This window comes from Etheostoma spectabile, chromosome 12 (assembly GCF_008692095.1).
Source record: "Etheostoma spectabile isolate EspeVRDwgs_2016 chromosome 12, UIUC_Espe_1.0, whole genome shotgun sequence".
In the NCBI taxonomy this organism is placed as follows: domain Eukaryota; kingdom Metazoa; phylum Chordata; class Actinopteri; order Perciformes; family Percidae; genus Etheostoma; species Etheostoma spectabile.
This window is the reverse complement of record NC_045744.1, coordinates 23,334,978-23,362,288: the sequence shown is the minus strand read 5'-3', so window position 1 is coordinate 23,362,288 and position 27,311 is coordinate 23,334,978. Positions and strand designations below refer to the sequence as shown.

At 40.6% G+C, this 27,311-nt stretch overlaps 1 protein-coding gene across 1 annotated transcript in view; it reads left to right on the top strand.

The window, feature by feature from the left end:
- The first annotated feature begins 303 nt into the window (after positions 1–303).
- Positions 304–27,311, top strand: part of larp4b (La ribonucleoprotein 4B) — a 37,849-nt gene continuing 10,841 nt past the window's right edge. The window contains 6 exon segments of the mRNA XM_032532205.1: positions 304–896; positions 6,840–6,973; positions 17,271–17,424; positions 23,335–23,517; positions 25,266–25,344; positions 26,380–26,516. Of these exon segments, the coding sequence (XP_032388096.1) occupies positions 6,893–6,973; positions 17,271–17,424; positions 23,335–23,517; positions 25,266–25,344; positions 26,380–26,516 (634 nt within the window). The 5' untranslated portion in view covers positions 304–896; positions 6,840–6,892.

The window sequence follows — 27,311 nt, the reverse complement described above, 5'->3', positions numbered from 1 at the left end:
TATCCATCTATCTATCTATCAATCACTCTATCTATCTATCCATCTATCCATCTATCTATCTATCTGTGTATTTTTGATGTTTTTTCACTATCAACTAGTCTGAAAAAAGACACGTTATGGAAGCAAAATAGCCCAAAATCTCAAACGTGAAAAAAAAAAAAAAAAAAAAAAAAAAAAGATTGTCTATAGTGTCTTTCTGATAATAAATGACACAGTTGGAGACCGGATGTCTGGCCCTTTTTTTTTTTTTTTTTTTTTGGAGTGCTCCATCCACACACCATAGACGATCTTTGCACTGCACACGAAAGGGAAAGGAAACGGCGACTTCTCCATTCCCCCCCCCCCCCGCCTCTCTCATCTTTAGCTGCACCGAGTGTTTGATCGATCGGAAGCGTTGAGACCTCGAGTAACCTTTAATTTCTCGGTTTCAGGGCTTTGTATGCTGGTTTTTGACCCCCCCCCTCCCTCCTCCCCCCTCCTCTCGTGCAGCCTGTTGTTGACCGTGAGGAAACTGCTTCGCGTGGAAATTCCACGCGCCGGATTCATCGAGTCCGACTGCACAAAGTTGACACTGGGCAAGCTAGCTTAAGCTAACTCTTAGCTAACTAGCTTGCAGTGCTGGTCGGAGGAGCTCGTTTTTTTCGGAGTTAGTTTTTGGGGGACGTCGTTTTGTCCCCTGTCCTGCTACAGGTCTTGGCTCCCCCCCCCCTCGCCCCTGAAATTTGACGTATTTGCGGTGAGGTTTAGGGAGATAAGCCGGTAGCTCCTAGCTAGCGTGCTCGATATAGCCTGCTAGCTAATACCCTGCGTATTTAAAGGCCTCAGACCAACACCACCACCGTCAGCTGCCACCACAACACCATCATATTTGCATCGTGCTGTACGACAGTCGACAGGTGAGTAAGAAGCTGTTTTTCCTAACTTAATTGTCATGTCAAATTGGACGTACGGTCAACAAAACACACGGGTTGTACACTTGTTATATTTCCGCTCTGGGAAGTGGTTAAGTTAGCTTGCATGCTAACTAAAAATTAGCTTGATTCAAAACGATGGATGGATGGATGTGGGGGGGGGGGGAAAGAGAGAGAATCCGCGAAATCACGCCGGAGGTCGCCATCTTTCATTGGATGCTGCTGTGAGCCAGCGTACTAGACATGGCTGCTACTTTCTAGCCCGAGTCAACTTTTAAACAACATGTCATGGCGTGGTAACGGTTATGAAAAGCCTCGCCATTTTGTCCATTTTTTTTTTTTACTACAGAAATCCAGCGTGCACTTAGCCCCTCGTGAGGCTGCTTATAGCCCGGTGACGAAGGAAGGAAGTGTCGCTGCTGTGCCTGGCCCATGGGCATGGCATGTGGGCTGCAGTCTTTCCACGGCTGTGTCAGCTACTGAACACGTCTGCATTGCGTCTTTACTAAAATTTCCAATGCTTTCCTTGTGAAGTTGTGACAAACCAACGCATGTGAAGCGCGCGGCGGCCTTGTTAGGATGGAGAGATGGGAGATAAACACAGGTGCAACACCACCATCCCACCCCCTCGCGGGGCACGTAAGATGCCCGGTGAGTATCCTCCACCAGCGGTGGTTACCCACCGACTTAAAAACCAAACCCTTTTGGCACCCTGTTGCATTTTTCACAAACATGCTTATTTTGGAATAACAGAGAAATTTTTGAGAACAAATCACCTTTTCTTGAGGTGGCAGTAGCTGAGGCCCTAGGGAGTCGAGTTGGGAACCGAAGGGTCGTTGGTTCAAGTCCACATACGGACCAAAGTATGGTGGTGGACCGGTAGCTGGAGAGGTACAAGCTCCATGGGCATCTCTCCATTGGTGCATGTATAGGTACTGAGCATGTGTGTAATAAAACAACAGAGGGTACATTGTAATTTCCCATGTGGGATTAATCAAGTACACATTATAGTTATTACATTATTGTGATTATGCAGGGTGGAAACAAGGCAGTGAAGGGGGTAGGACGGAGGAGCCAAGCTTGTGTTGTGGTTCTGGCCTTGTCTAGACCTTGTGATTGCCCCACTTCATCTGTAGAGCACATGGCATGCTCTGTGACCAGGGTCAGTCTTTTTAGGGGATGTATCACAATCAGGTCACGCTGCATTACTAAAGGTTATCTTGTGATTGCCCTCTAGTCTACACCGTGTCTTATCAATACCAAGACTTGGTCACTTCCAGTGTTTTTTTGTAAAACGTGTTGACTCAAACGAGTGGAAATGTGGTGTGGGAGGCTTGTGTACGTATTGCTGCATTTTTGGTTAAACTCATGGATCTCCAAACCAAACTGTTTGCTGTTTTATGGTTAAAATTGAAAAAAAACAACAACCTTGTTTTAAGGTGAACATTGTGAGATAACATGGAAAAAAATGAGATTTTGTGACTCATCAGAATCCGCTTTATTTGCCAGGAATGAGGACACATACGAGGAATTTTTCTTTGGAGCATCGTTGCTCACACTGTGCTCACACATACAAAACAAAATATATATATATATATATATATATATATATATATATTATAATATATACATACCTAAACAAACTAAACAGAGCAATGTGCAATGAAGAGTTCAATAAAATTGTTTAACCCTTGTGTTGTCTTCATGTTAACCATGAACTTGCCCCTTTTTTTTGGTGCTTTTCCGATGTTTTTGAAGCTTTTTCTGATTTATTTGTCACTTTTTCCAGCTTTTGGTGCTTTTTTTTTTTTAAATCCTGAGCTGGTTCAATAACAGGTTTTACACTTATTCTTGGAATTCATGATCACAAACCTCATTTATATTAAAGTATACATAAGTTTTTTTTTTTTTTGATGAATTATTTTGACCACTAGTTAAGATCAGAGGATGTTGAGTGGATCTCAGACGAGTAGATGTCAAAGTAAAGTCAGGATACTGATTGGAAAAAGAATTCAAATGCTATAAGATTAAATAAAACACGCAAAAAAGTTCAATGAAAGTAATCACTAATGTTACCTGAAGAACATATGGAATCATGGAGTTATTTTTGTGCAATTCGGTTGAAAGAAATCTCATATTTCTGATGTAAAACACTGTGAAACGGGTCAGTTTGACCCAAGGAGAACACGAGGGTTAAATGTGGAGCATAGTGCAAATGATACTGGGATAATTAGTATTATGTTGTTATAGGAGGATACAACGCCCCCCCCCAAATGAAGTTAAAAAATAAAACCATCTATTGACGCTGTTTGTACATGACACTAGCAGTTGTTTCCAAAACACGTCAAACTGTGGGGATTTGTAGCAGAGTGGGGTGTGTATGGCCATGTTTAGATGAGTCGCTCCGTTTGTTGACAGGAGGCCTTCGAGTGGCTCACACAACCTGGTCTAAGCCTACATGGAATTAGGGGGGGGGGGGGGGTGCGGGGGGGGGGATTGATAGAGCATAGTAACGCAATATTTTCAGTGGCAATACCATGTCAATACACCGGCGCCAAGTATTGATCAATTGTTATATCCCACATATATATGTAGTATACTGTGTGTTTTTGTGTGTGGGGGTGTATATATTTTATAATTGTGTGTGTATATAGTTGTGTGTATATATGTATATGTGGTGTATATATGTGTGTATATATGTATATATTGTGTGTATATATTAATTGTGAGTGTGTATAGTTGTAATGTGTGGTAGTTATTGTGTGGTTATATTAATATATTTATGTATGATATGAAATTAAATGTATATATGTATGTATGTTATATAATATGTATGTGTATGTATGTGTGTGTAGATATTATTAGTTATTAATATTATATTATGATTATATATATATTATATATGATATATGATATATATTTTATATATATTTATATTATTCCATCATACCATAATTATATATATCTCATATACGTACATCATAATATACTATACATATCATATAATACTACATATATAATCATAATACATATATATATATTATGTATATATATATGATTTATATATTATGTATGATTGTGTGTGTGTGTGGTGGTGTGTATATGTATGTATTTATGTTTGTGTGTATATATATGTATGTGTGTGGGTGTATGTTGTGTGTGTGTGTGTGTGTGTGTATATATGTATGTATTTATAAACTTTTTCTCATGTTTTGGATGTTTTTATTGCTGTTTTTTGACACTTTTCCTTATGTTTTGTTCTATTTTTTTTTTACTTTTCTCATGTTTTGATGTTTTTATTGCTGTTTTTTGACACTTTTCCTTATGTTTTGTCACTATTTTTTTTAAATACTTTTTCTCATGTTTTTGATTTTATTGCTGTTTTTAGTTTAGGCAACAGAAAGTGAGCGTTATGCGACGATGGTTAACCCGTGTGTTGTCTTCCTGTCGAACATGGAGATGTTTTTCTTTTTTTCCAACATTTGTATTGTTTTTTTCTGACATTTTGTCACTTTCTCAACTTTTTTTTTACGTTTTCTTAATATTTTTTCACTTTTTTTTGACATCCCTTTTACCTTTTTGTCACTTATTTTGACGTCCAATAATTGTGACATAACATTTGTTTTTTTGAATTCTTTGTTTTTATGGTTTCCAAACAGTATCCAGACTAAACTTTGACATCTACCCATCTGAGATCCACTCAACATCCTCTGATCTTCACTATTAGTAAAAAAAAAAATCATAATTTCTGCCTTTTTAACTAAAAACTTATGTATAATTTGATATAAATTAGGTTTGTTGACCATGAATTCCAAGAATAAGTGTAAAACCTCTTATTAAACCTTATTAAAAAAATTGACAAATAAATCGGAAAAAAGCGACAAAAACATCACAAAAGCACAAAAAAATAGTCATTTTCAATTTCGACCAGAATGGACAAGTTCATGACACAATGGTTGAAGGCTACTGGTCAGAAAAGCCTGTCACACAGCAGCTGTGCTGCTAGCTGCGTGGTATTGATGCAGAGATGTGTTTAGCCCTATTCATCGCGGTGGCATGACACACACACACACACACACACACACACACACACACACACACACACACACACACACACACACACACACACCACACACACACACACACAGACACAGACATGCCGTGTATGTGTGTGTATCAGTATGTGGATCAGAGGTCACCAGCTTTAAAGCAATGCCATTCTTTTTCTGCGTTGTATGCGAACACAGCGAGGGCCTGTGTCAGAGACGGGCGTCCGATTGTTGTGGCGGATTATCGCTGCTTAACAAACGGCTCCACCGGGACAGAAAAAAAAAGTGATTCCCAGTGATGTGTGGACTCGGTGTGTGTCCTCCTCCTCACTCTTTTTCTCTGTGGATGTGTAGCATTGAGGTCAGATGCAGCCTAAGGGATTAGCCAATCAGTCTGATGGCGTTGAAATTGCAGCCTTAGAGATGCAAGAATGATGTTGAGCACTTGTCGCCTACTGATACAAAAAAATGAGAGTGCAGAAAAGGGGGTGATGTCCCCATAAATTGGCATTTGACGATGTTCACCGTAAAAAACATCAATGATATCGCTCTAGATTCTGAATGCATGGGAATCGCTGATTAGCTGCAAACTTGAACCATAGACAATTTTGCTGTTACTTAAAGTGCACATATTATGAAAATGTCACTTTTTCTGGGATTTGGGGGTGTTATTTTGTGTCTCTGGTGCTTCCACACGCATACACACTTGATGGTTGGTACAGGTTGGTAGTTGAGTTACCTGAGAGCAGGGGGCTGTTGATTCAAGTTAAGGTTATGGGTTACGTTAAGTTCAGGTAACGGAAAGTGAGCGTTATGCGACGATGGTTAACCGTTGGGTTGTCTTCACGTCGACCATGGAGAAAACACTTTCATTGTCCCAATTTTAACATTTTTATGGCTTTTTTTTTCCTGACATTTTGTCACTTTTTCAACTTTTTTTTTGACGCTTTTCCCATATTTTGGACGTTTTCTTATGTTTTTGATGTTTTTGTTATTGCCGTTTTTGACACTTTTCCCTCAGTTTTGTCACTTTTTTTGACATCCAATATTTCTGACATAAAAAAAAAAAAAACACTTAAATTTGACCCGGGGACAACGTGACGGTTAAGTTTAGGCACCAAAACGACTAGTTAGGTTTAGGAAAAATATTACAAACAACCGAACTACATGTAGAAATCTACCAGGATTCTCCATTAAGTGACGGTTTTGCCGGTGCAACACTGTTTGTTTGGTTGTTCCTGTTTTTATAGGTTTTAAAACCTGTCTCTCCTGCAGCGTGCCGATTGAGTCGGACCATTGTCTTAGCAGGAGATTACTTTGCACATTGGTTTAAACATTTCCTTTTTTTTTAGAAGTATTGTCTCTGTGTTTTGGTAACAGAGTGCCAGTAGGATTTGTGTTTAGATAAACCAACACGAGTCCCGGTCAACACGGCAGATTCAGAGGTAGTTTTTGTATTTTTAAATACATTTTAAAGTTCACCGTTCCCAGAAAGGCTTTTATAAAGTAACTATCGGACACTGCCCCTGGCTTTTATCATCATACACGTTAAACAACTGATATTAAGCCACAGGTCTGTGATTAACCCTTGTGTTGTCTTCCTGTCAACTGTGGAAAAAAATGTCATCGCTTTTTCTGACATTTTTGTCTCTTTTTCAATGTTCTGAGTGTGTTTTTTTTTTTTCCAAAGTTATTTGATATGTCTAACGTTGACATTTACAGCTTATTTCGAAGGCCCATTTTGTGTGATGAAAAACTGAAAATGGGTCAAATTTGACCCGAGGGAAACATGAGGGTTAAAAACCTTTTTTTTTTTTTTTTTTTAATCAAACTGGTTTGTCCCCTCTGCCTCCCCCCCTCCCTCCCTCCCTCCCTGTAGCTTACTTGGTGACACAGAGACTTCTCCCTGAGGAGCCAAGAAGCAGACGGCTCATGACTTCTGACCAGGACACGAAAGTTGTAGCCGAACCACAGGTGCAGCAAGTACAAGAGGCAAAAGACAACTCTCATTTGGTGAGTTCTTACACACACAGACGCAGTGTTTCCTCCAGGTTGATTTTGTAGTGGCGGCCCGCCACGGCATCAGAAATAGGGCAGACGCACAATTTAGACGCTGTTGTCTTTTTAAATTATCCTGCCGACATAATGCACCCTCCCGTTGGCTGCCGCTCACGTTGCAATTTAACAAGTAGAACCATTCAGAGGTTGTAGTTTAACTCCATCTACTGTTGTGTTGAAGGAGTTTATAGACAGACCTGCACCCGCTGCTAAAGGAAACACTGAGATGCGAGTTTTTCACATGTTGTGCTGCTGAATTTTGTATGCATTTTAATACAGGAACATCCCCAACATGTTTTCAAGTGTGTGTGTGGTTGTCGAATTGTATTAGAAAAGTGTAAAATATCACAACAAATGGGTAAGAAAAATCTAATTGTAGTGATAAATGAGTCTGTCATAATATTAATATTATAGTGAAGCATTTTCCTCTAATACGTCATGGTTGTCTGTACAAACATCAATCATAAACAAATGAGTAGATTACCAAAGAACTACTCAGTAATATGTTGTATTGGAGCGTTTCCCATTACGGAATAAAATCACACACACGCACACACGCACGCACGCACGCACGCCCGCCCGCGTGTGCCATGTGTAGCGTCTGTGCCGAAAACCTGTACATTCAGGAAGTAAGAATGAAGCGAAAACATCCCAAAGTTCAAAGTGTACTACAATGAGGAAGCCCTATTCATTCTGAGGTGTCTCTTTACTCACAGACCTCCCTTTTGTAAGTAATCCCACATTCCCAAAGGCTCGGCAAACCATTTGCCCCGGCTGTGTAGGTTGTGATTGTGCCGGGGGGGCTGCACAGCCCTGCTGGTGTGATTGATGGTAGCACATGTGGCACTTTAGGAAAGACCGACGGGGCTAAATACAGACACCAGGGTGGGGATACTACACCAGCCACCAGCCAAATACTGTAAATTCTGTCTGTGACAAGTACACTTTCCCCCTCTACCAGCCACTTAATAAACTGTCTAGATTTCGGGATCTTTCCTGAGAAAAGACACGACTGAAAGAAAGTTAAACCCGAAGATTGATGAACTACACTTTCATGTCACTCCCTGTTTTGGTTGCAGTTTAGTTTCGAGCTCCAGCGCCTTACATCATTCTACCTCACGTCAGAGATTATGCTTCTTTCTGTTTTTAGAGGAAAGTCTTTTCTTGGTCTCAACCCTTTCTTTAGCAGTGATGGTATGTTTTACAACTGCTGCTTCAGGACAGAGAAGATGAATCGAATCGGGGAAGTTAACCTATGTCTGTCACAAAGCGAGCACAGGGACGTGCCTTCTTGTTTCCTTGATGGGTTTCAGTCCACCTCTTCAAATAGGAAAGAATGTGGAACTAAGGAAATGGGTTATGAATAAGCAGATGGCCTTCAGGCAAAGAAAATGGTTAGTCCGGAGCGCTCCAAAATTAGGAAATGGAAAGAGCCTGCTGTCTCTCTCTCTCCCCCCCCCCCCCCACACACTGTTATTTACGCACGCTCGAGATTGGAAAGAAGATTGGCAGTGAAGAGGAAGGGACCAACTCCAGTGGGCAACCGCTTCAGGCTGTAGGTCTCATTACAAGCCGGGATTAGTGGTGGGAAAAGCAGTAAGAGAACCGAAATACTGCTTCCAGGGTTTAATACACACAGTCCAGGATGTAAAAGTTCCTGTACAAAGTCTGAGATATGACAGAAAATACCTCGCCCTACACCTTTTTTGTAGTTTTTAAAAAGTCAAAAAATGCACAAGACGTCTGCACAGAAGTTGCTATTTATACAACATATTCACTTTTTTGGTGAAGGAGTTTAAGTACCTTGGGGTCTTGTTCGCGAGTGAGGGGACCATGGAGCGTGAGATTGGTCGGAGAATCGGAGCAGCCGGTGTGGTATTACATTCTGTTTATCGCACCGTTGTGACGAAAAGAGAGCTGAGCCAGAAGGCAAAGCTCTCGATCTACCGGGCAATTTTCGTTCCTACCCTCACCTATGGTCACGAAGGCTGGGTCAGGACCGAGAGAACGAGATCCAGGGTACAAGCGGCCGAAATGGGTTTCCTCAGGGGGGGGGGGGGGTGGCGTCTCCCTTAGAGATAGGGTGAGAAGCTCAGTCATCCGAGAGGAGCTCGGAGTAGAGCCGCTGCTCCTCTACGTCGAAAGGAGCCAGTTGAGGTGGTTTGGGCATCTGGTGAGGATCTCTCCTGGGCGCCTCCCTAGGGAGGTGGTCCAGGCACGTCCAGCTGGGAGGAGGCCTCGGGGAAGACCCAGGACTAGGTGGAGGGACGTCCAGCTGGGAGGAGGCCTCAGGGAAGACCCAGGACTAAGTGGAGGGACGTCCAGCTGGGAGGAGGCCTCAGGGAAGACCCAGGACTAGGTGGAGGGACGTCCAGCTGGGAGGAGGCCTCGGGGAAGACCCGGGACTAGGTGGAGAGATTATATCTCCAACCTGGCCTGGGAACGCCTCGGGATCCCCCAGTCGGAGCTGGTTGATGTGGCTCGGGAAAGGGAAGTTTGGGGTTCCCTGCTGGAGCTGCTGCCCCCAAGACCCGATAACGGGTAAGAGGATGAAGATGGATGGATGGATTCACTTTTTTTGCTTACAGACTTGTTGCTTTACATGCTGCTCTGCTGCGGTCTGTATACTTTTTTAATATTTCCAAAATGTGGAATATATGAAGAAAGTGTTGGAGCCACGGGAAGTAAAAGTGAAACGTCGACAAAGACACAAATGTCAGTAGTTTCCCCAGAGTAAAGATAGAAAAACCTGTTGCTAAGGCTGCGGCACACTCATTTCTACACATAGAACATGATTAACCCTAATTACCCTAATAATTGACCTGCAACTTTGTGTTTTTCTGGGTTGAAATTTCAACATTTTGTTTTTCTAGACTTTAATCAATGTGTTTGTCACTTTTATTCCTATTTTTTGTCACTTTTTTGACTTTTTTAAAATTGTTTTAATCCATTTTTTAACAATTTGTAACTTCTTTTTTTTTGTGGTCACATTTTTAGCGTTTTAAACAAAGTTTTTATTTTGTCCTGCTTTTTGAAAGTTTTTTTTCAACGTTCTTTTCTGATATAGAAAGTTTTTGTAAACCGGTCAAATTTGACCCGAGGACAACACAACAGGGTTAAACTGGCACAATCATTAATTATGGAATATTAACTTGGAAATATTTAAACTTAAAGCACTAAGTAGATATTCAAATTAAGAATACAGCTTATGTAAAATCCAGTTATGAATCTTTGAAGTACATTAAAATCTAGTGTAGCCCCAAATCAAATTGATGCCATAGTAACACAAGCCATGTGTTGCCACCAAACTCGTGTTTTCCAAGTCATTCCTTATTCACACACACACACACCACACACACACACACACACACACACACACAAAACACACACACCGAGATGATGCACCATATGCTTTGCACATATGTGTTAGAAACCGAGTAGAAATTGAACATGACCTATTTAAAAGCCCTGCATGTAGAATTCACTCCGTGTGTGTGTGTGTGTGTGTGTGTGTGTGTGTGGTGTGTGTGTGTGTGTGTGTGTGTGTGTGTGTGTGTGTGTGTGTGTGTTGTGTGTGTGTGTGTGTGTGTGTGTGTGTGTGTGTGTGTGTGTGTGTGTGTGTGTGTGTGTGTGTGTGTGTGTGTGTGTGTGTGTGTGTGTGAGAAAATATGGCCGCAGAAACAAAATGCCGCTCATTTTTAGTCAGTAGTCTAGCTCTGAAAAACCAGAAGAACTTAAATAGCTCGTTTCCTCCCCATGCAGCTGCTAGTGTAACGTCACACTGATTTTAACAACTTTAAATGGCTGAATCAGAAAGTCTGAAAATATATGTATGATATTCGTCTTGGGCTCAATAGCGTGTGTGAGAGAGCGGGTGTGTGAGAGAGAGAGAGAGGTGTGTGTGTGAGAGAGAGAGTGTGTGGAGAGAGCGCGTGTGTGTGGGGGTGTGTGAGAGAGCGAGTGTGTGTGTGAGAGAGCGAGTGTGTGTGTGAGAGCGAGTGTGTGTGTGAGAGAGCGAGTGTGTTGTGTGTGTGAGGAGAGCGAGTGTGTGTGTGTGTGTGTGTGAGAGAGCGATGTGTGTGTGTGTGTGTGTGGAGAGAGCGAGTGTGTGTGTGTGTGTGTAGAAGAGTGTGTGTGTGTGTGTGGTGTGGTGTGTGTGTGTGTGTGTGTGTGTGTGTGTTGTGTGTGTGTGTGTGTGTGTGTGTGTGTGTGTGTGTGTGTGTGTGTGTGTGTGTGTGTGTGTGTGTGTGTGTGTGTGTGTGTGTGTGTGTGTGTGTGTGTGTGGTGTGTGGTGTGGTGTGTGTGTGGGTGTGTGTGTGTTGTGTGTGTGTGTGTGTGTGTGAGCGTGTGTGTGTGTGTGGAGCGTGTGTGGTGTGTGTGTGTGTGTGAGAAAATATGGGCGCAGAAACAAAATGCCGCTCATTTTTAGTCAGTAGCCTAGCTCTGAAAAACCAGAAGAAACTTAAATAGCTCGTTTCCTCCCCATGCAGCTGCTAGTGTAACGTCACACTGATTTTTAACAACTTTAAATGGCTGATTAAAGTAAAACGTCACACGACACATTCGTTTTAACAGTTTACCGCACAGGTGGGGTGAAGGATTTTCAGTGTTGGCTATTTTTATTATGTCAGAATTATGATTTTAAAACCGTGTTGCTGTTAGAGATTGGGCTGAAATCCGATTTGAAGTTGTGAAATTTTATCAATTTCTACCTTGGTCACAAGGTTCAAGTCACTCCCTATTTTGAGTTGTTTGGTTGAGATCCTCGCTTTTGGGCAAAAACGTTATGTCACTACATTTAAAGTAAAAATTTAGTGGAACGAACTGTTCCAACTGCCCTGTTTTTATCAGGTGAAACCTTAAATTAGGTTTTTTGTTTTGGAGTTTCTAACTACAAACTGTCTGGAAACATTCATTTTGACTTTGTAAAAGGATAACATAATATCACAATGTGATTTCACCTTAAATTGGTCAACAATAGTTTATACCCCAGCCCTTTTTGCAGTAGCAAGATACTGAATTCATTAACCCTTGTGTTGTCCTCCCGTTAACCATGAACTTGTCCTTCCTGGTCAAAATTGAAAATGAACTTTTTTTTTTTTTTTTTTTGTGCTTTTACAATGTTTTTTGTTGCTTTTTCCGATTTGTCACTTTTTTCCAGCTTTTGGCGCTTTTTTAAAAAATGGTCCTGTCGCTCTCTTGAAGCTCTGAGAACTTCCCAGGTAGTGCTATAGGTTTCAGATATTGCAAAAAGAGTGTCTTAATAAACTTCATAAATATCATTTATTGAAGTAATTAAATATCCAACCTATTCAATGGCATGGAAGTTCAGGACAGGAAAACATAACATACAACATAAACACAACCTGCTTAACAAGGACAATGAGAAAAACAAAACATATTCAAAGGGCTAAAAGAGCAAGAACCAAGGCCTGTAATTTCTACAGTTATTGTACACTGACATTTAAAGCACAGACAAAATCACAGGTAAGCAAGAAAGTAACAGTGTTTGTTTGTGGTAAAGTATTTAGTTAGTGTCTTAAGTGAAAAGAACAAGACACATGAAATGCATAATAAGAAGCTGCATTATGAAGCTATGAGCTGGTTTAATAACCGGTTTTACATTTAGTCTTGGACTTCATGGTCAACAAACCTCATTTTATCAAATTTATACGTACGTTTTTAGTTAAAAAGGCAGAAATAATTTAGACCAATAGTTAGGATCAGAGGATGTCGAGTGGATCTCAGATGGGTAGATGTCAAACGTTGGTCCGGATACTGTTTTGAAACCATTAAAAAATAAGAATTCAAATGCTACAAGATTAAACAAAACACCCAAAAAATTCAATGAAAGTAACTGCGTATGGAATCATCAATGTTATTTTTGGGTAATTTGATTGAAAGAAATGTAATATTTCTGATATAAAACACTTTGAAACAGGTCAATTTGACCTGAGGACAACACGAGGGTCAAGACTGAAGCAGGCTTATATTAGAGACAGACCGGTTTGATACATATATTTTGGGATATTTTACTATGAAGCCTCCTTTTTCTCATTTGCTCCCGTTGGCCCTTTTTTAAATTGCTGTGGCTGCATTATGCTCGTCCTGTATTGGTTTCAAATTAAAAGTTTCAGTGGACGGAGCGATTGATTTCTAAACAAAGATGTCAGACATAAGCAGGACAGTTTTAGTGGAAAATTCAGCGTATTGCACGGTTTCCATACACTAGTCAAAATGTAGTTCTACATTTTTCTTGTGGCACAGAACAAGTAAGGCTGGAACATTGTAGATTTTAACCGACCTTGGCAAGTTACAAATCTGTCCAAAAGCTGCCGTTACTCAAAAGAAAAATCCCAATGCAAGTGTTGTCATTTCTATAAGCGAAGAACCTTTTACAGATGTATCGCTCTCACATCTGTAATTTGAAAAGTTTGTGGTCATTTCCCCAGCATTTTGTTCATAAATGCAGATTGTTAGCTTGTGCATTAGAAGAAAGAGGATGCCCCCATTTTTAATCCTGCATTCAAAGCTCCGATTGACTGGTCGATTATTTTTCCTTTTTTATAGCTGAAACTGGCATTAATGAGCACTCAAAGCTCATTTACATCGATCAATAAACCAATGTGGAAAAATCTATTTTTGCAGTCTTAAAAAAGGGGAAAATTAGTGTTGGAAAGCGTTTTTCACAATAAATCTAATTACACATATCGTGCTTTTACCATAACATGTTGTTAACTTTGCTTGCCAGTGGCGTTTTTTCGTCGTGGGACTGAATTGGTAAAACCTCATCAGGTTGAACCACTTCTGTTGATGCTAAATTAGACTTATGCAGCAGGAAATGGTGCACGGGACGTGGCGTTTTACTGTAATTGTGATGCGTTTGAGTCCCGATTGCTCAGCACCGACCTGGCCCGCTGTTCCCTTCAGCTCTGCAGCTGTCAGAGTGAAGAAGAGCGACAGGTCTGCTAACAGACAGATATGTCCAAATTCAGCTGTTTTTTGTTTTTGTTTTCTCCCCTGAAGGACTGTTGCAAGCCTGCTGTCTTTCTGTTTTGTTTTTTTTTGTCTGGTGCTGTGAGCTCACCTCGGTCAGACAGGCGGAGCAATAAACCCAGCGCTACACCTGCTGCTCTGGCAATAACTCGTCTCTGGCCGCGCTTCGTGATGAATCGCATCTTCTCGTCTTCTTCCCCCCCCCCCCCCCCGAAAATACACCCTCAATCAGGGAAGCGGATAACCTTTTCCTCCTCGTTTCATAATAAGGAAGGGAGCATTAAAAACCAAAAAAAAAAAATGTAAAGGTCAAGTGGTGGCCAGAACGAACACATCCGGTGATGTCAGCAACAGTTTCTATGGCAGCGAGCTTGGACAGGAGTGGGAGTTTTTCTAGTGTGTGTGTGTCTGTGTGTGTGTGTGTGTGTGTGTGTGTGTGTGTGTGTCCCCGACCAGACACATCCTGAATGATCTCGTAGTGCCGCGTTTGAAATACGACCCAGGACCAATGTTGTTTGCTGCTCATCTTGCATTAAGTCAGTCTTATCTCCTTAACTTGTTTCCTTTTGTAATTGTTCTTGTTTTTCTGTGACAAATTCTATATTTAACTCTTAACTGTTGCTTCTCAAGAATAAGAAGCAGGATTTCCCAGCCTTTCTTTCGCCTCAGCAACCCGACTCGTTAGCAGAGTATCTATTAAAACCGAGGCTCAAGGGGGGCTGATTTAATTTAAGTGATGCCCCCGGGTTGATTTTAGCGCATGGATCAGTGGAGCAGGCTCAGGTGTGAAACTCAACACTCTCCCTCCACAGCTCCAGTGTTTTTGCTGGAGAATGACTCAGTGCTACAGCGACAAAACAAAAGCCGAGACGGCTGCTCACCAGGAGCGAGACAGACAGCCAGTCAGCTTCTGCAACGTCAGCCTAGCTCCAGCGGGGCAGTGGAGCCTCAGTGCTGTCATCACATTTGTTGAATCCACCCAGCACATCGGCGAGTGTCGGTGCTTGTGATTTGACGAGGACGATTTGGAGAGGTGCGGCGGTCGCAGCTACGCTTTTAAGGAGCCTGGCTTAAGGGCGTGTAATGTTGGTCGAGAGTCTCCCGCCGCCTGCCTGTGGATATACTTAGTCCGTCTATGTGTGTTAATCATGGATTGGATGCAGTGGAGCCTTATATCACCACCGTCAGGGAGCGCCTGGCCTGCGTTGCCTCAGGACTTGAATGAGACGCTGGCTCTGACCACGGCTCTGGGCTACAGTTTGTTAGCCTGTGAGACGTGCATGCTCAACTGCTGCTTTGATCCTGTGAGTATGTGCAGCAGCCAGCTGAGGTTGAGGGCTGGAGATGATTGATGAGCATCTATCAAAGGATTTTGTTTTTGCTCGTCATGAAATGTATTACAATTGTGGACATTTCTGTGCCGTATTTACTCATGCAGCCCCTCTTTTTCTTTTACATTTAAAGTAATAATTTAGTGCAATGAAGTGTTCCAACTGTAGTGTTTTTATCAGGTGAAACCTTAAATTTGCTTGTTTTTGTTTTGGAGTTTCTAACTACAAACTGTCTGGAAACATTCCTTATGACTTTGTAAATGGATAACATAATATCACAATACGATTTTACTTAAAACTGGTCAACAATAGTTTTTTACCCCAGCCCTTTTTGCAGAAGCAAGATACTCAGACTGAATCAAGACTGAAGCAGGCTTATATTAGAGACAGACCGGTTTGATACATATATTTAGGGATATTTTACTATGAAGCCTCCTTTTTCTCATTTGCTCCCATTGGCCCTTTTTTAAATTGCTGTAGCTGCATTATGCTCGTCCTGTATTGGTTTCAAATTAAAAGTTTCAGTGGACGGAGCGATTGATTTCTAAACAAAGATGTCAGACATAAGTAGGATCGTGTTTTCCATACACTGTTTAAAATCTAGTGCTTGATTTTTCTTGTGGCACAGAATAAGTAAATCTGGAACATAACAGACTTTAACCAACCTTAGCAAGTTACCAATCTGTCCAGATGTCTTTTTTTTCTGGTTTTTGCCAGTAGGCTTTGCAAAAATGAAATTACGTGGGTCATCACCTGAAACTTTCAGTTTTGCTTTAGAAGATTTTGCTATCGTTGTTTTCTTGATTATGCGGTCTGAGTGTAGTTGAGCAATAATAAGCCACTGTCTGGTTTCCTGGCTGATCTACAATCATTTGTTAAAAATGATAATGATAAGCAAACACGACTTGTAAGCACAGTGTTGTGCATGTATAATGTTTGAAGCACCTTTTCAGTTTTTTTAAGCATGTGTGGTAAAATGAGTGAAAGTTCAGTCCACAGAGATGCTGATAGAACTGAAATTGCGCTAATAAACTATGTAGGAAAACATAAAATATAGATTAAATAATACAAATGCACTGTAAAGTAACTTATTACTGACGAGATGTAAAAGGGCATATACGTACAACAGTATAACTTGTGATATCCCATAACTGTTTTTAACTGGGTCTTTAAGCAGGTCAATATCATAGATGGATGGATGGACGGTGGATGGATGGATGACGGATGGATGTGACGGATGGATAGATGGATGGATACGGACTGGATGGATGGACGGATGGATGGATGGATGGATGAGATAGACGGATGGATGGATAGATGGATGGATGGATGGACGGATGGATGGATGGATGGATAGACGGATGGATGGATGGATGGACGGATGGATGGATGGATGGATAGACGGATGGATGGATGGACGGATGGATGGACGGATGGATGGATGGATAGATAGACGGATGGATGGATAGATGGATGGATGGATGGACGGATGGATGGATGGATGGATAGATGGATGGATGGATGGACGGATGGATGGATGGATGGATGGATGGATAGATATTTATTGATCCCAAAAAAATGGGAAATTACAGAATAAACATTACAACATTACAGATATCAAACTTTAAATGACTAAAAACAGTTATGATTTCAATATTTCAATTTTGTTTTAATACAAAATCTGTTACACTGTGGTCTATTTTCCTCATCCCCAATTACACGTCAATTTGTCAGTGTAATATGTTGTATATTATAATTTCATATATTGTATTACAAATGTATATAATTACTAGAACACTCAGTACATTAATGAAGTCAAAAAAAATAAGTACAATGACTTGGTGAATATTTGTCTCTTTTTTTAATCATCATGCAGGTTTGCGTAGGCTTACATTGACATCTATGCTTGATGTGTTTTTTCACAGGAATCCGCCAAGGTTTCAGACCTCAACCCCAATGCGAAAGCATGGGCCAACCACATGTTTAGCCTGGACCACAGCGGGAGTGCGGACACCACAACTGCTGCCCTGCAGCCATGGAAGGAGGGCTGCGATAGTTCGGCCGACCCCGGCCCAGAAGGTCAGCCAACCATTTGGGGTGCAACGTGTGTGTTTTTGGGTCATTTCAGTAAAATTAAACGAGATATAAATGCACTGCATCTGCGATACACACGAGAGTAGTAAGTCAACAAAAGTAATAAAGTAGTGAAAAGTAGATGCAGATAGCAGTTAAAAAGATTCATGCCACTTTTTAGTAATGGGCTCTTTATTAGACTGTCAAAGTATTGATCACATGACGTCCATTAAAGATGCAAATGGTAGAATAAAACTACAATTTAAAGTAGAGTGAGACCTCTTTCTGCAGCTCTTCTTTGTCTAGTGCCACCTATCAGGCATTTACTTCATAATAGATTATGAAGTAAAATTTTATTTCAGAATTGTTTTAAAAAAAACCAAATAACTCACGGGTCAGTTTGACCGAGGGATACGAGAGGGTTAAACACAAGGGTTAAATATATCCTAGGCTATATATTTCAGATATTTTTTATTTACATGTGTTGCAGCTGTATGTAGGTATGGTAGGTAGGTAGGTAGGTAGGTAGGTACAACTTCAACATAAGAGGAATGTGGCACAATATGGATGTGAAAGCAGTTATAAATAGCCTATGTGACAATAAAATTAACAAATAATCGTGATAATTAATCGTGATCTCAATATTGATCAAAATAATCATGCTTATCATTATCAAAATCGTGCAGCCCCAACAATATATCTGTAATAATCTAGTAGTCTTGTTGTTGAAACCGTGGGCCGGTACTTGGAAACCCATTTATTATACTTTGCAGCCGGCATCTGTCCATTATCGTCACTTTCTTCGTCATGGCGAGACGCCTCCTTAAATCATTCATGCTCAATTTGGTGTGAGCTATGAATATTCCAATCACAGTCACTGTTCCCTTCACACAAATGACCGTAATTACTCACTTTAATGTGCCTAGGCAAGTAAAGCCAACGCAGAAGCAACAAGGATGTGGTTGTGAAACAGAAATTATTGATTAGTCTGCGTTTGACTCTGATTGATGCCCCGGTCTTTTTCATCTCCTAAATCTGCAAGGACATTTATGGAAAATGAATTGCATAAAAGTGGCGATGTAATGTAGTCTGGCCGCTCACATAGTGACCTTCTTTCAGCGCTACAGACTTATTGTGAGTTTGCCATCAGGGAAGGATACTTTTGTTTTCCTCAGCGCTTTGAGTGGCCAGTTCCTCCTCATTACTCAGTGTCACTATAGCTACAGTGGTGCTCATAAGTTTACATGCCCATACTTAAGTTGACTAAAAAGAGGAATAAAAAAAAAAAAATCATGTTATGGAAATTTATCTTAATGCCTTAATTAAAAAATGAGGTAAAATCCAACCTTTAATGACACCAATTTTCTTTGTGAATGAATAATGTTTCATAAATAAATAATGTTCTTCCTTAAAATACAGGGGGCTAAGTATACACCCCCCTATGTACGGCCCCTGTATTTTAACATAGGGGGTGTATACTTAGCCCCTGTATTTTAACATAGGGGGGGTTACTTATGCCCCCTGTATTTAACATAGGGGGGTGTATACTTATGCCCCCTTAATTTAACATAGGGGGGTGTATACTTATGCCCCCTGTATTTTAACATAGGGGGGTGTAATTATGCCCCTGTATTTTAACATAGGGGGTGGATACTAAATCCCCTTGTATTTAACATAGGGGGTGTAATATATGCCCCCTGTATTTAACATAGGGGGGTGATCTTTGCCCCTGTATTTTAACATAGGAGGGTGTATCTTAATCCCCTGGGATTTTAAATAGGGGGGTGATTACTTATCCCCCTGTATTTACATAGGGGGGTGGAACTTATGCCCCTGATTTAACACTAGGGCGTGTATACTTATGCCCCCTGTATTTTAACCATAGGGGGTGTATACTTATGCCCCTGTATTTTAACATAGGGGGCTGTATCTTATGCCCCTGTATTTAAGCCCGATTTGAAAATATTTACAATACATTATTCATTCACCAAAGAAAATTGGTGTCCTTTTTAAAGGTTGGATTTGACCTCATTTTTTAATTAAGAATTAAGATAAATTTCCAAAACATTTTTTTTTATTTATTCCTCTTTTTAGTCAACTTAAGCATGGGTACGTAAACTTATGAGCACAACTGTATATCTGTTGGAAATAACCGGGAGTTGTATAAGTATCTGTTGCTCCCCAAGGCGTTTTGTGTTGAATTCGGGCATTTAAAGTGGAAGCTTCCAACATTTTAACCTCGCTACAATCCCCACTCTCACACGTTTCCTTTAACATTCATACTAGTTTTAAATTTTTTTGGGATCATATTTTGGTAGCAAATAACTTTGTTCCCATGTCAAAATGTTGACAATCCTAATAAAAGGTCAATATATTTGGGGGTATATTAAATTAGTTGCATCCTCATTTGACAACTCACTTTTACAAGGTGTTGCACAATATTTTGTGTTAGAAGCTTTAAAAAAATCTAGTGAATTAAATACAATTTTTGAAAAAAAAAATATATATATATATATATATATATATAGAGTGTACATCTCTGTGCACTTTGTCCTTTAACTTTAACTTGTATTGTCTTCGGTTTCGGGACCCTCTCGTGTCCCTCGGGTCAAATTGACCCGTGACTTATTTGGGGTTTTAAAAACAATTCTGAAATAACATTTTACTTCATAATCTATTAACAATTAGTCGCTCAATTTCAAAAAATTGAGATAACATACAAATGTTTAGGGAATGCTATCAGTCTCTACTAGCACACAATTAAAAATGGAAGTTTTTGTCATAAGGTTATAATTTACGTTATAAATCCACTATGGAAACAACATAAGTGTCATATCCTGAATAATGGTCTGAATTGAGTCAGGAATACATGTTTATCACAGGAAATAAGTTAAGACCATTGATTTTCAGGTAAAAAAAATTTAGCTTGTACCATTTTTGTTTATGTAAAAAATTTTAAATGGGTGAATTTGACCCGAATATCTTTACAAGGGTTAAATACCTCCCTCTCTTACCCGGGAAATCCAAAGTTCTCGCGGGAGCGCAATTTGAATTAGCTCAGCGAGTCACTCTGGCGTCGAGTAATGCTGCTCATTAACTATGCCCTGGTAGCCGAGCTGCACCAATCACATCGGTGTATCTGGTGTAGGCGGGACCAGAGACGAGCTGCACCAATCACATCGGTGTATCTGGTGTAGGCGGGGCCAGAAACGAGCTGCATCAATCACATTAGGCTCGTTCGAGATGAACTGCGCCTCGCCTGTAAAGTGGACGAGAGCAGGCGGCAGCAGCGGGGGGGCGGTGACAAAAAGCTGCGGTACAGACGGACAGTTTCCAGCCGCCTTCAGACTGGACAGGAAGTGACGAAAACACTGTGGTGCGATTCCGATTTAATAAAATATAATCAGACCCACACATCAGCTGGTACACAGTCTCCAGTTGTTTTAGTTATGACAGAGTAGCTGGCAAAGTGCTCTACATGCGATCTGTTGCTGATTTTAATGAACAACACACTGTAGATGATCCGTGATCTGAACGGATTTAGTCTCTCTGACTTCTAAACGTCTCTATCAGCCACACAACATGTGTTCTGGACAGAATAAGTATTTAAATCAGACAAATAGCAATTAAAATCCCTCAGATTCAAAAACAGTAAAAAGTTTATATAAAACGTCATCATGTTGTAAACCAATCAGGTGTTAAATCAGCTGAGAAGCCGGCGTTTCCCAGCATGCTCTGGGTCCGCCTGGCTCTTGCAGTCGGTGAAAAGCTACTGCGCCCCCCTGGTCTCTGACCTGCCCCCCCTGGTCTCAGACCTGCGCCGCCTGCGTCTCAGAACTGCGGCCGCCTCGCTCTCGTGAGATTTCCGTTGCCCACGTGTGCATGACGTCAGAGTGAGTCGGGATCAAGTCGGACACAAATCTAACCGGCATGCACCGATCGCCGATCGCCGGTGATCGATTCTCCGCAGACCTGGCTCATCTCCAACGAGCCTATTGGTGTATCTGATGTGGGCGGGCCAGAGACGAGCTGCACCAATCACGTCGGTGTATCTGATGTTGGCGGGGCCAGAGACGAGCTGCACCAATCACGTTGGTGTATCTGATGTAGGCGGGGCCACAGGCGGGCTAAACAGATGAGGACAGTTTATTCTACCAGTTAGCTCCTTTGGTAGCTAAGCGTATGGGGGTCTGGATACATCCGCTGTGTGTTGTTGTGATTGGTCGTAGCGTTATCCAATTGCGTGCAGTGAGATTTTCATGAGCAACTTTCATTACTCAATGCCAGACCCTTAATCTTTAGGATTCGGGTCTGGATTTCCAGGCTATCGCTCTCTAAAGATTAGTCTTTATCTGTGTCTATGTGCATTTGCTCGATTAGATTAGATTCAACTTTATTGTCATTACACCGGTACGAGGCAACGAAATGCAGTTTAGGTCTAACCAGAAGTGCAGCAAGTGCAGGATATACACTGGTTCCATAAGTGCAGGAATATTATAGAAATGAATACTATTATAAACAGAGTTTTACAGATAGATTCGTCCCTCTGAATATAATATATAGATAACAAGTAATTAAACTTCAGGACTTGGGGATATTAACTTTGTATTCAGTGTTTTGTGTTGCTCTTTTAAAAGTCATCCTCTTGAAGAGAATTTAGATCAGATCGTTGTCTCTGGAATACATGAAGAGATGTCTGCAGTTTTTAGACTGTTGTGAATGTGAAGGGATGTCTGGAGGATTAACTTGGGTGTCTCAAACAGTTACACAGCAGGTGATTGCAGGTTTACTAACTAACTGCACGAAACCAGTGTGACAATATGACGCACACAGAGATCGCCTGCCAGTCAAACAGTGCGGTGTTAACCTGCAATGGTGACTGTTGCTCTAGAGATTCAAGTCTTGCTATTTCATTCCAAACAATCGAAAAGTTCAAATGAATTGCTTCCTGCGTGTTGGAGAGATTAGATTAGATTAGATGGTACTTTATTCATCCCACAGCGGGGAAATTCTTTTGTTACAGTAGCATTCTCAACAATAAGAGAAAAAACACAAACAAGTAAACACACAAGAAAAACAGGCAAACAACAGACAATGAGCAGAAGGTAGACTGAAGTAAAGTGGCGTCAAATAAAGGTTTTGTGAAGTGCGGTTGCCGTAGTACAAAAAAAAACAATATTGCAGTGTAAGTGACGTTAAAATTAAATTGAATATGTAATTAAAGTAATAAAGCAAAAGTAGGTAACCATAATATAAGTTATATTCACCTCCTGTGACCATAAATAATATTGAAAAAGTAAGTACTTGTAGTGGGAAAATATAAATACAGATACAGAGTGTGTGTGTGTAGTAAATGGAAAAAGAAGAAGGTTGTTGCTTTGGGTCTTTATTGAACCGGCTATATATATATATATATATATATATATATATATATATATATATAACATAATACAAAATGATGTACCTGGCATTTGTGGTACAAGTTACTGAATTCATTGTATGAAGATGTTGGCTTATGAAATGGCTTTTTAAATGTATGTTTCACATCAGAGACGGATCTTTATTTCTAATTTCCATTGTTTTTATGAGTGTCATGTTGCTCCATCTCCCTATTTTCGTGGAAAGGAGTTAGATGGGCGGGTAGGGGGTTGGGAAAATGTGAGTAATTGTTTTCAGCCTGGTGGTATTTTCTCCACCGTTTTTAGTTTTGTATTATTACTTCTTTTGCTTTGTCTTGTTTCTTTTTTACCTTAAAAAAAAAAAAAGGACTCAGAATGTACAGCCAAATTGTATGATGAGGATGATGATTCACATTCTTTAATAAAAAGACGTTTTGATAAATTATGCTATTGAGATTTCCTATCCTTACACCTTTTAGTAATTATTCTACCCCTCTTTGTTTTATTTTTTCCCCAGGCTATGAAGCCAGTGAAGACAAGGCTTTCAAGGAGCCCCTTCTAACCGACCCAGATGAGCCTCCACCCGTGCCAGTAATGCTGGACGAGCCGGCCCCCGTGGCCCCCGTGGCACCCGTCACCCTGGAGTGCTCCGAGCCGGCCTACACAGAATACCCCGAGCCTGGGCAACCAGGGCGCACAGGTGGGCTGGTTAGTGATTGGCTGTTTGACGGGGCCGGCTGCAGATCAGTGGGGGAGTAGCCATGTGTCTCGAAGGTCTACGGCTCCCAACCTCACGCTGTATACGTGTTGGTTGTGTGGGACACCCAGTCAGGGACAACTGGACAATAATTGGGTTAAGGGTTTGAATCAAAAACCTGGACCAAAATGTCACGTGCTTGTGTAGGTTTTCAGTAAAGCAAACCAGATTTGTGTTACTCTGTGTGCTTTGTGGCTGCAAAGTAGACCGATAAAATCACGTTTTTTACATTTTATTAATCAGAAATGGTTTAAATCGCGATAACAACAATATTAATAAACGATAAATAAACCGATATTAAAGCATTCTCAGTTCTGCTGCTTTCCGTATTCCGGTAAAATACAACAAACTGCTTGTTGAATTCAAAACAAATTAAATGAAATCATTTCAACATTATTTTATTGAGAACATTGAATTAAATCTAAAAGGCGCCACTCAAAAAAAAGAGTTGACGTTATGTTTTGAAGTGCAGATTTCTTTTGTTGGCTAATACGAATAATGTCTTTCGTGATGTGTTCATTCATCAGTTGATATCGTGAGGACAATTAAAACAAAACAATATATTGTGCAACCTTAATTCAATGGGATTTTTTTTTTTTTTTTTTTTTTTTTGTGGTGACAATGCTTTCAATGTCCCGAGTTGTAAATCCCCCGTCGAGCAGTAATGGCTCTTTAATTTTCTTGGTAGTTGGGATAAAATGGCGTCATGTTGTTAAGATCTGTGCTCAATCTCAAGCAGCAGAGTTTATAGACTGGAAGCATACAGTGACCATTTAAGAGCTTTTTGTTGTTTGTTTTATTTATGATAGCATTAAAGTTTAATAGGCCAGTAGCAGACAATATCCGGGACAAGACATGTCTCTAAATGCCCTCCACCTGAAAGAAATGTCAATACCACCAAAGCTGAAGGGAGGCGTAGCGTCATTAAATGTTAAAAAAAAATATTGTACAATTGTTTAATGATCAGCTGCAGATTAACCTGAGCTCTGGTTGTTCTATGGAGGCCGGCAAATAAATAAATAAATAAATAAGTAGAGATTCAAATGTGTAAATGAGCCATTAGTACAGCTCCGAAAGTTGTGCTTCAGAAGAAGACGTCAAAATTAATTTTCTTTAACAAATTAAAAATGTAGGCGCCCAGGTAGCTCACCTGGTAGAGCGTGCGCCCATATACAGAGCTTTACTCTCAATTTATACCTGTGGCCCTTTGCTGCATGTTATCTCTCTCTCACTCTCTCTCTCCTTTCATTTCTTCTGCTGTGCTACAAATAAAGGCCTAAAATGCCCAAAAAATGTATCTTAAACTGAGTTTGTGACAAGAACCGTTCCTTGTTTAAGTCTTGGTCCCGGTTTAATTCCCACTCCACTTTCCCTTGATGTGTAAATTTGCTTTTGAAACAAAGGTGGTTAACCTGAAATTACACTGCTTAATGTTTTGTTACACTACTAACAAGCATTTTATATGTTTTGTGTACGAATACACGTTTGTGTGGTGTGTACTTTTTAACTTCAAATAATCCTTGAAATATTCTGTTTCTGCGCTCCTCGTCCTCTTCCTGCTTTAAAATTCAGTTTATTTCTTCCCGCCTTCCATTTCTCTCTGTTTTTTTAATTGGATGTTGTACTCCCAGGGTCAGGGATTAGTTCAGGTGCTCTTTAATTTACTAAAACATTTCCACCTGTGTCAGCAGGCAGCGACCCCCCACAGGAGAGTCCCCAGGAGGGCTTGAGGGAGCACCTGAAGAAGACCTTGGAGTTCTGCCTGTCCCGGTGAGTTCAGTAAAACCTAACGAGGAGCTGGACGTGGTGTTAACGAGTAGGTTTGCTTACACGGAGGTTTCAGCAAATTGTTTTTCTTGGAAACCAAGACACTGAATGGTGAGGTTAATCATTCATGTTCTCTAAATTATAGATTGTAGTCATTGTGTATTATTTGGTAGTTCTTTTCTTTGTACTATCAGTGTTTTTTTGTTGTTGTTGTTTTTTTAAAGAAGTTCTCAAAATATAGAAGCATTTTCCCTACAGTATGTCAGAGAAAGGAAGGAGAATTTTATACTACACCGCAAATTGTTGAGGAATATTTGATTTTATGTACAACAACACTTCTCATGTTGTCCAGCAGCTGTTTTACACTTGTTAACGGGGGAAAAAGCCACTTAATATGAGCCACACCTAGAAAAATGTGATAGAAGAAGAAAGGCTCTTATGGATGACCTGGAAAGGGAGTCTTTCCCCTTCTCTGGTTACTATGACTCCTTAAGTGTTATCGATGTATTAATAAGCAACACAATACGGTACATGTATCAACGGGAAGAAAAAAGGGTTTTAGGGAAATATCAGTGATGTGCTGTTTAATATGCTCCCAGCTAATCCTGCCTTGGACTGACCAAAGCTGGAGAAAGAGTTATCTAGCTGATGGGATCTTACCGAGCTACTGAGCATGTGCAGCTCCCAACAAAGATAGTATAGAAGGGGGATTTCTCACTATGGGGCTAAAACAGAAACCCAAACACAAAGGGTGAAAACAGGATCTGCAGCAATGTGCAGTACAACAAAAACATGGTGTTAATTCAAAATGAAACCATGTAATTCATTCTGGTACAACCTCAAAACACTATTATGAACCTGAGAGTGAGCAGAATATGGGCGCTTTAATGCTACATTAGACGTAGGGTGCAGTTTAACCAGGACACTGCAGGTGGTAATCAGAGAAGTGCACTCAACTTAATCTGTGTAAATAACGGTTTAGTTTCACATTGGCACATGTCACCTGAGCTAACACCTCTGGCTCTTCTCTTCCATCAGGGAGAATCTGGCCAGTGACATGTACCTCATCTCCCAGATGGACAGCGACCAATACGTGCCAATTGTAACGGTGGCCAACCTGGACCACGTCAAAAAGCTCAGCACTGACGTGGAGCTGATCGTGGACATTTTACGATGTGAGTAGAAATTGTGGTTAATTGTTTGCCTTATTATCCACTTGAGGATTTCACCTGCAAACTAGAATCCTGGGAGTGAAACCAGGACTTTTTAATGCTGATGTTTACCTGCTCTGGAGGCTGTAAAACGACACAAACCTACCAGGCTCGGAGATTTTTTTTATTTATTTTGCATCAGCATGTGGTTGGGGTTGATTTCCCAGGAGGGGCTGTTTAAAGTGCATTCAGCAGAGTCATACCTGCTTGAGTTTGATTTATCCGCATACTTAATTTACTACGTAAATGAATCCTGTCTGGCAGGAAGCGGCACTCTCATTTGGCTCAGTGCCAGGATCAACAAACTGTAACTTATTTGTGCTGCTGTTAGGCATCATGTATGTATACGTTTTTCATCTTTTTCACTGAGGTTTTAGACATCCAGGTTAACACTCACGGACATTTTACAGTTTAAAACATTAAACCTTGTATAGTCCGGACTTTCTGACTTTTTCAGTGTGATCTGAAATCCAAATTACAGGTGTAAAACCTCCCTTTGACAACGGATCAAATTGAAACGTGGTCGTTAGTTTCTAGTGTGAAAGCGACGATGATTCAGACTATTGTAACCGGACGCACCAGAACCATCTGAGAAGAAACTCATTGGAGACGTTTTTTAAAATAATACCTTGAAGGCGATTGGTTGAACCACCTGAAACTAAGATGGCGCCGCGTGAGTGGCACCTCGTTACAGCAGCTTTTCTACATCTTTTTAATGTTTGTTTTTTTAAGGCGTGTTTGTTTTTCTTTATTTTTTCT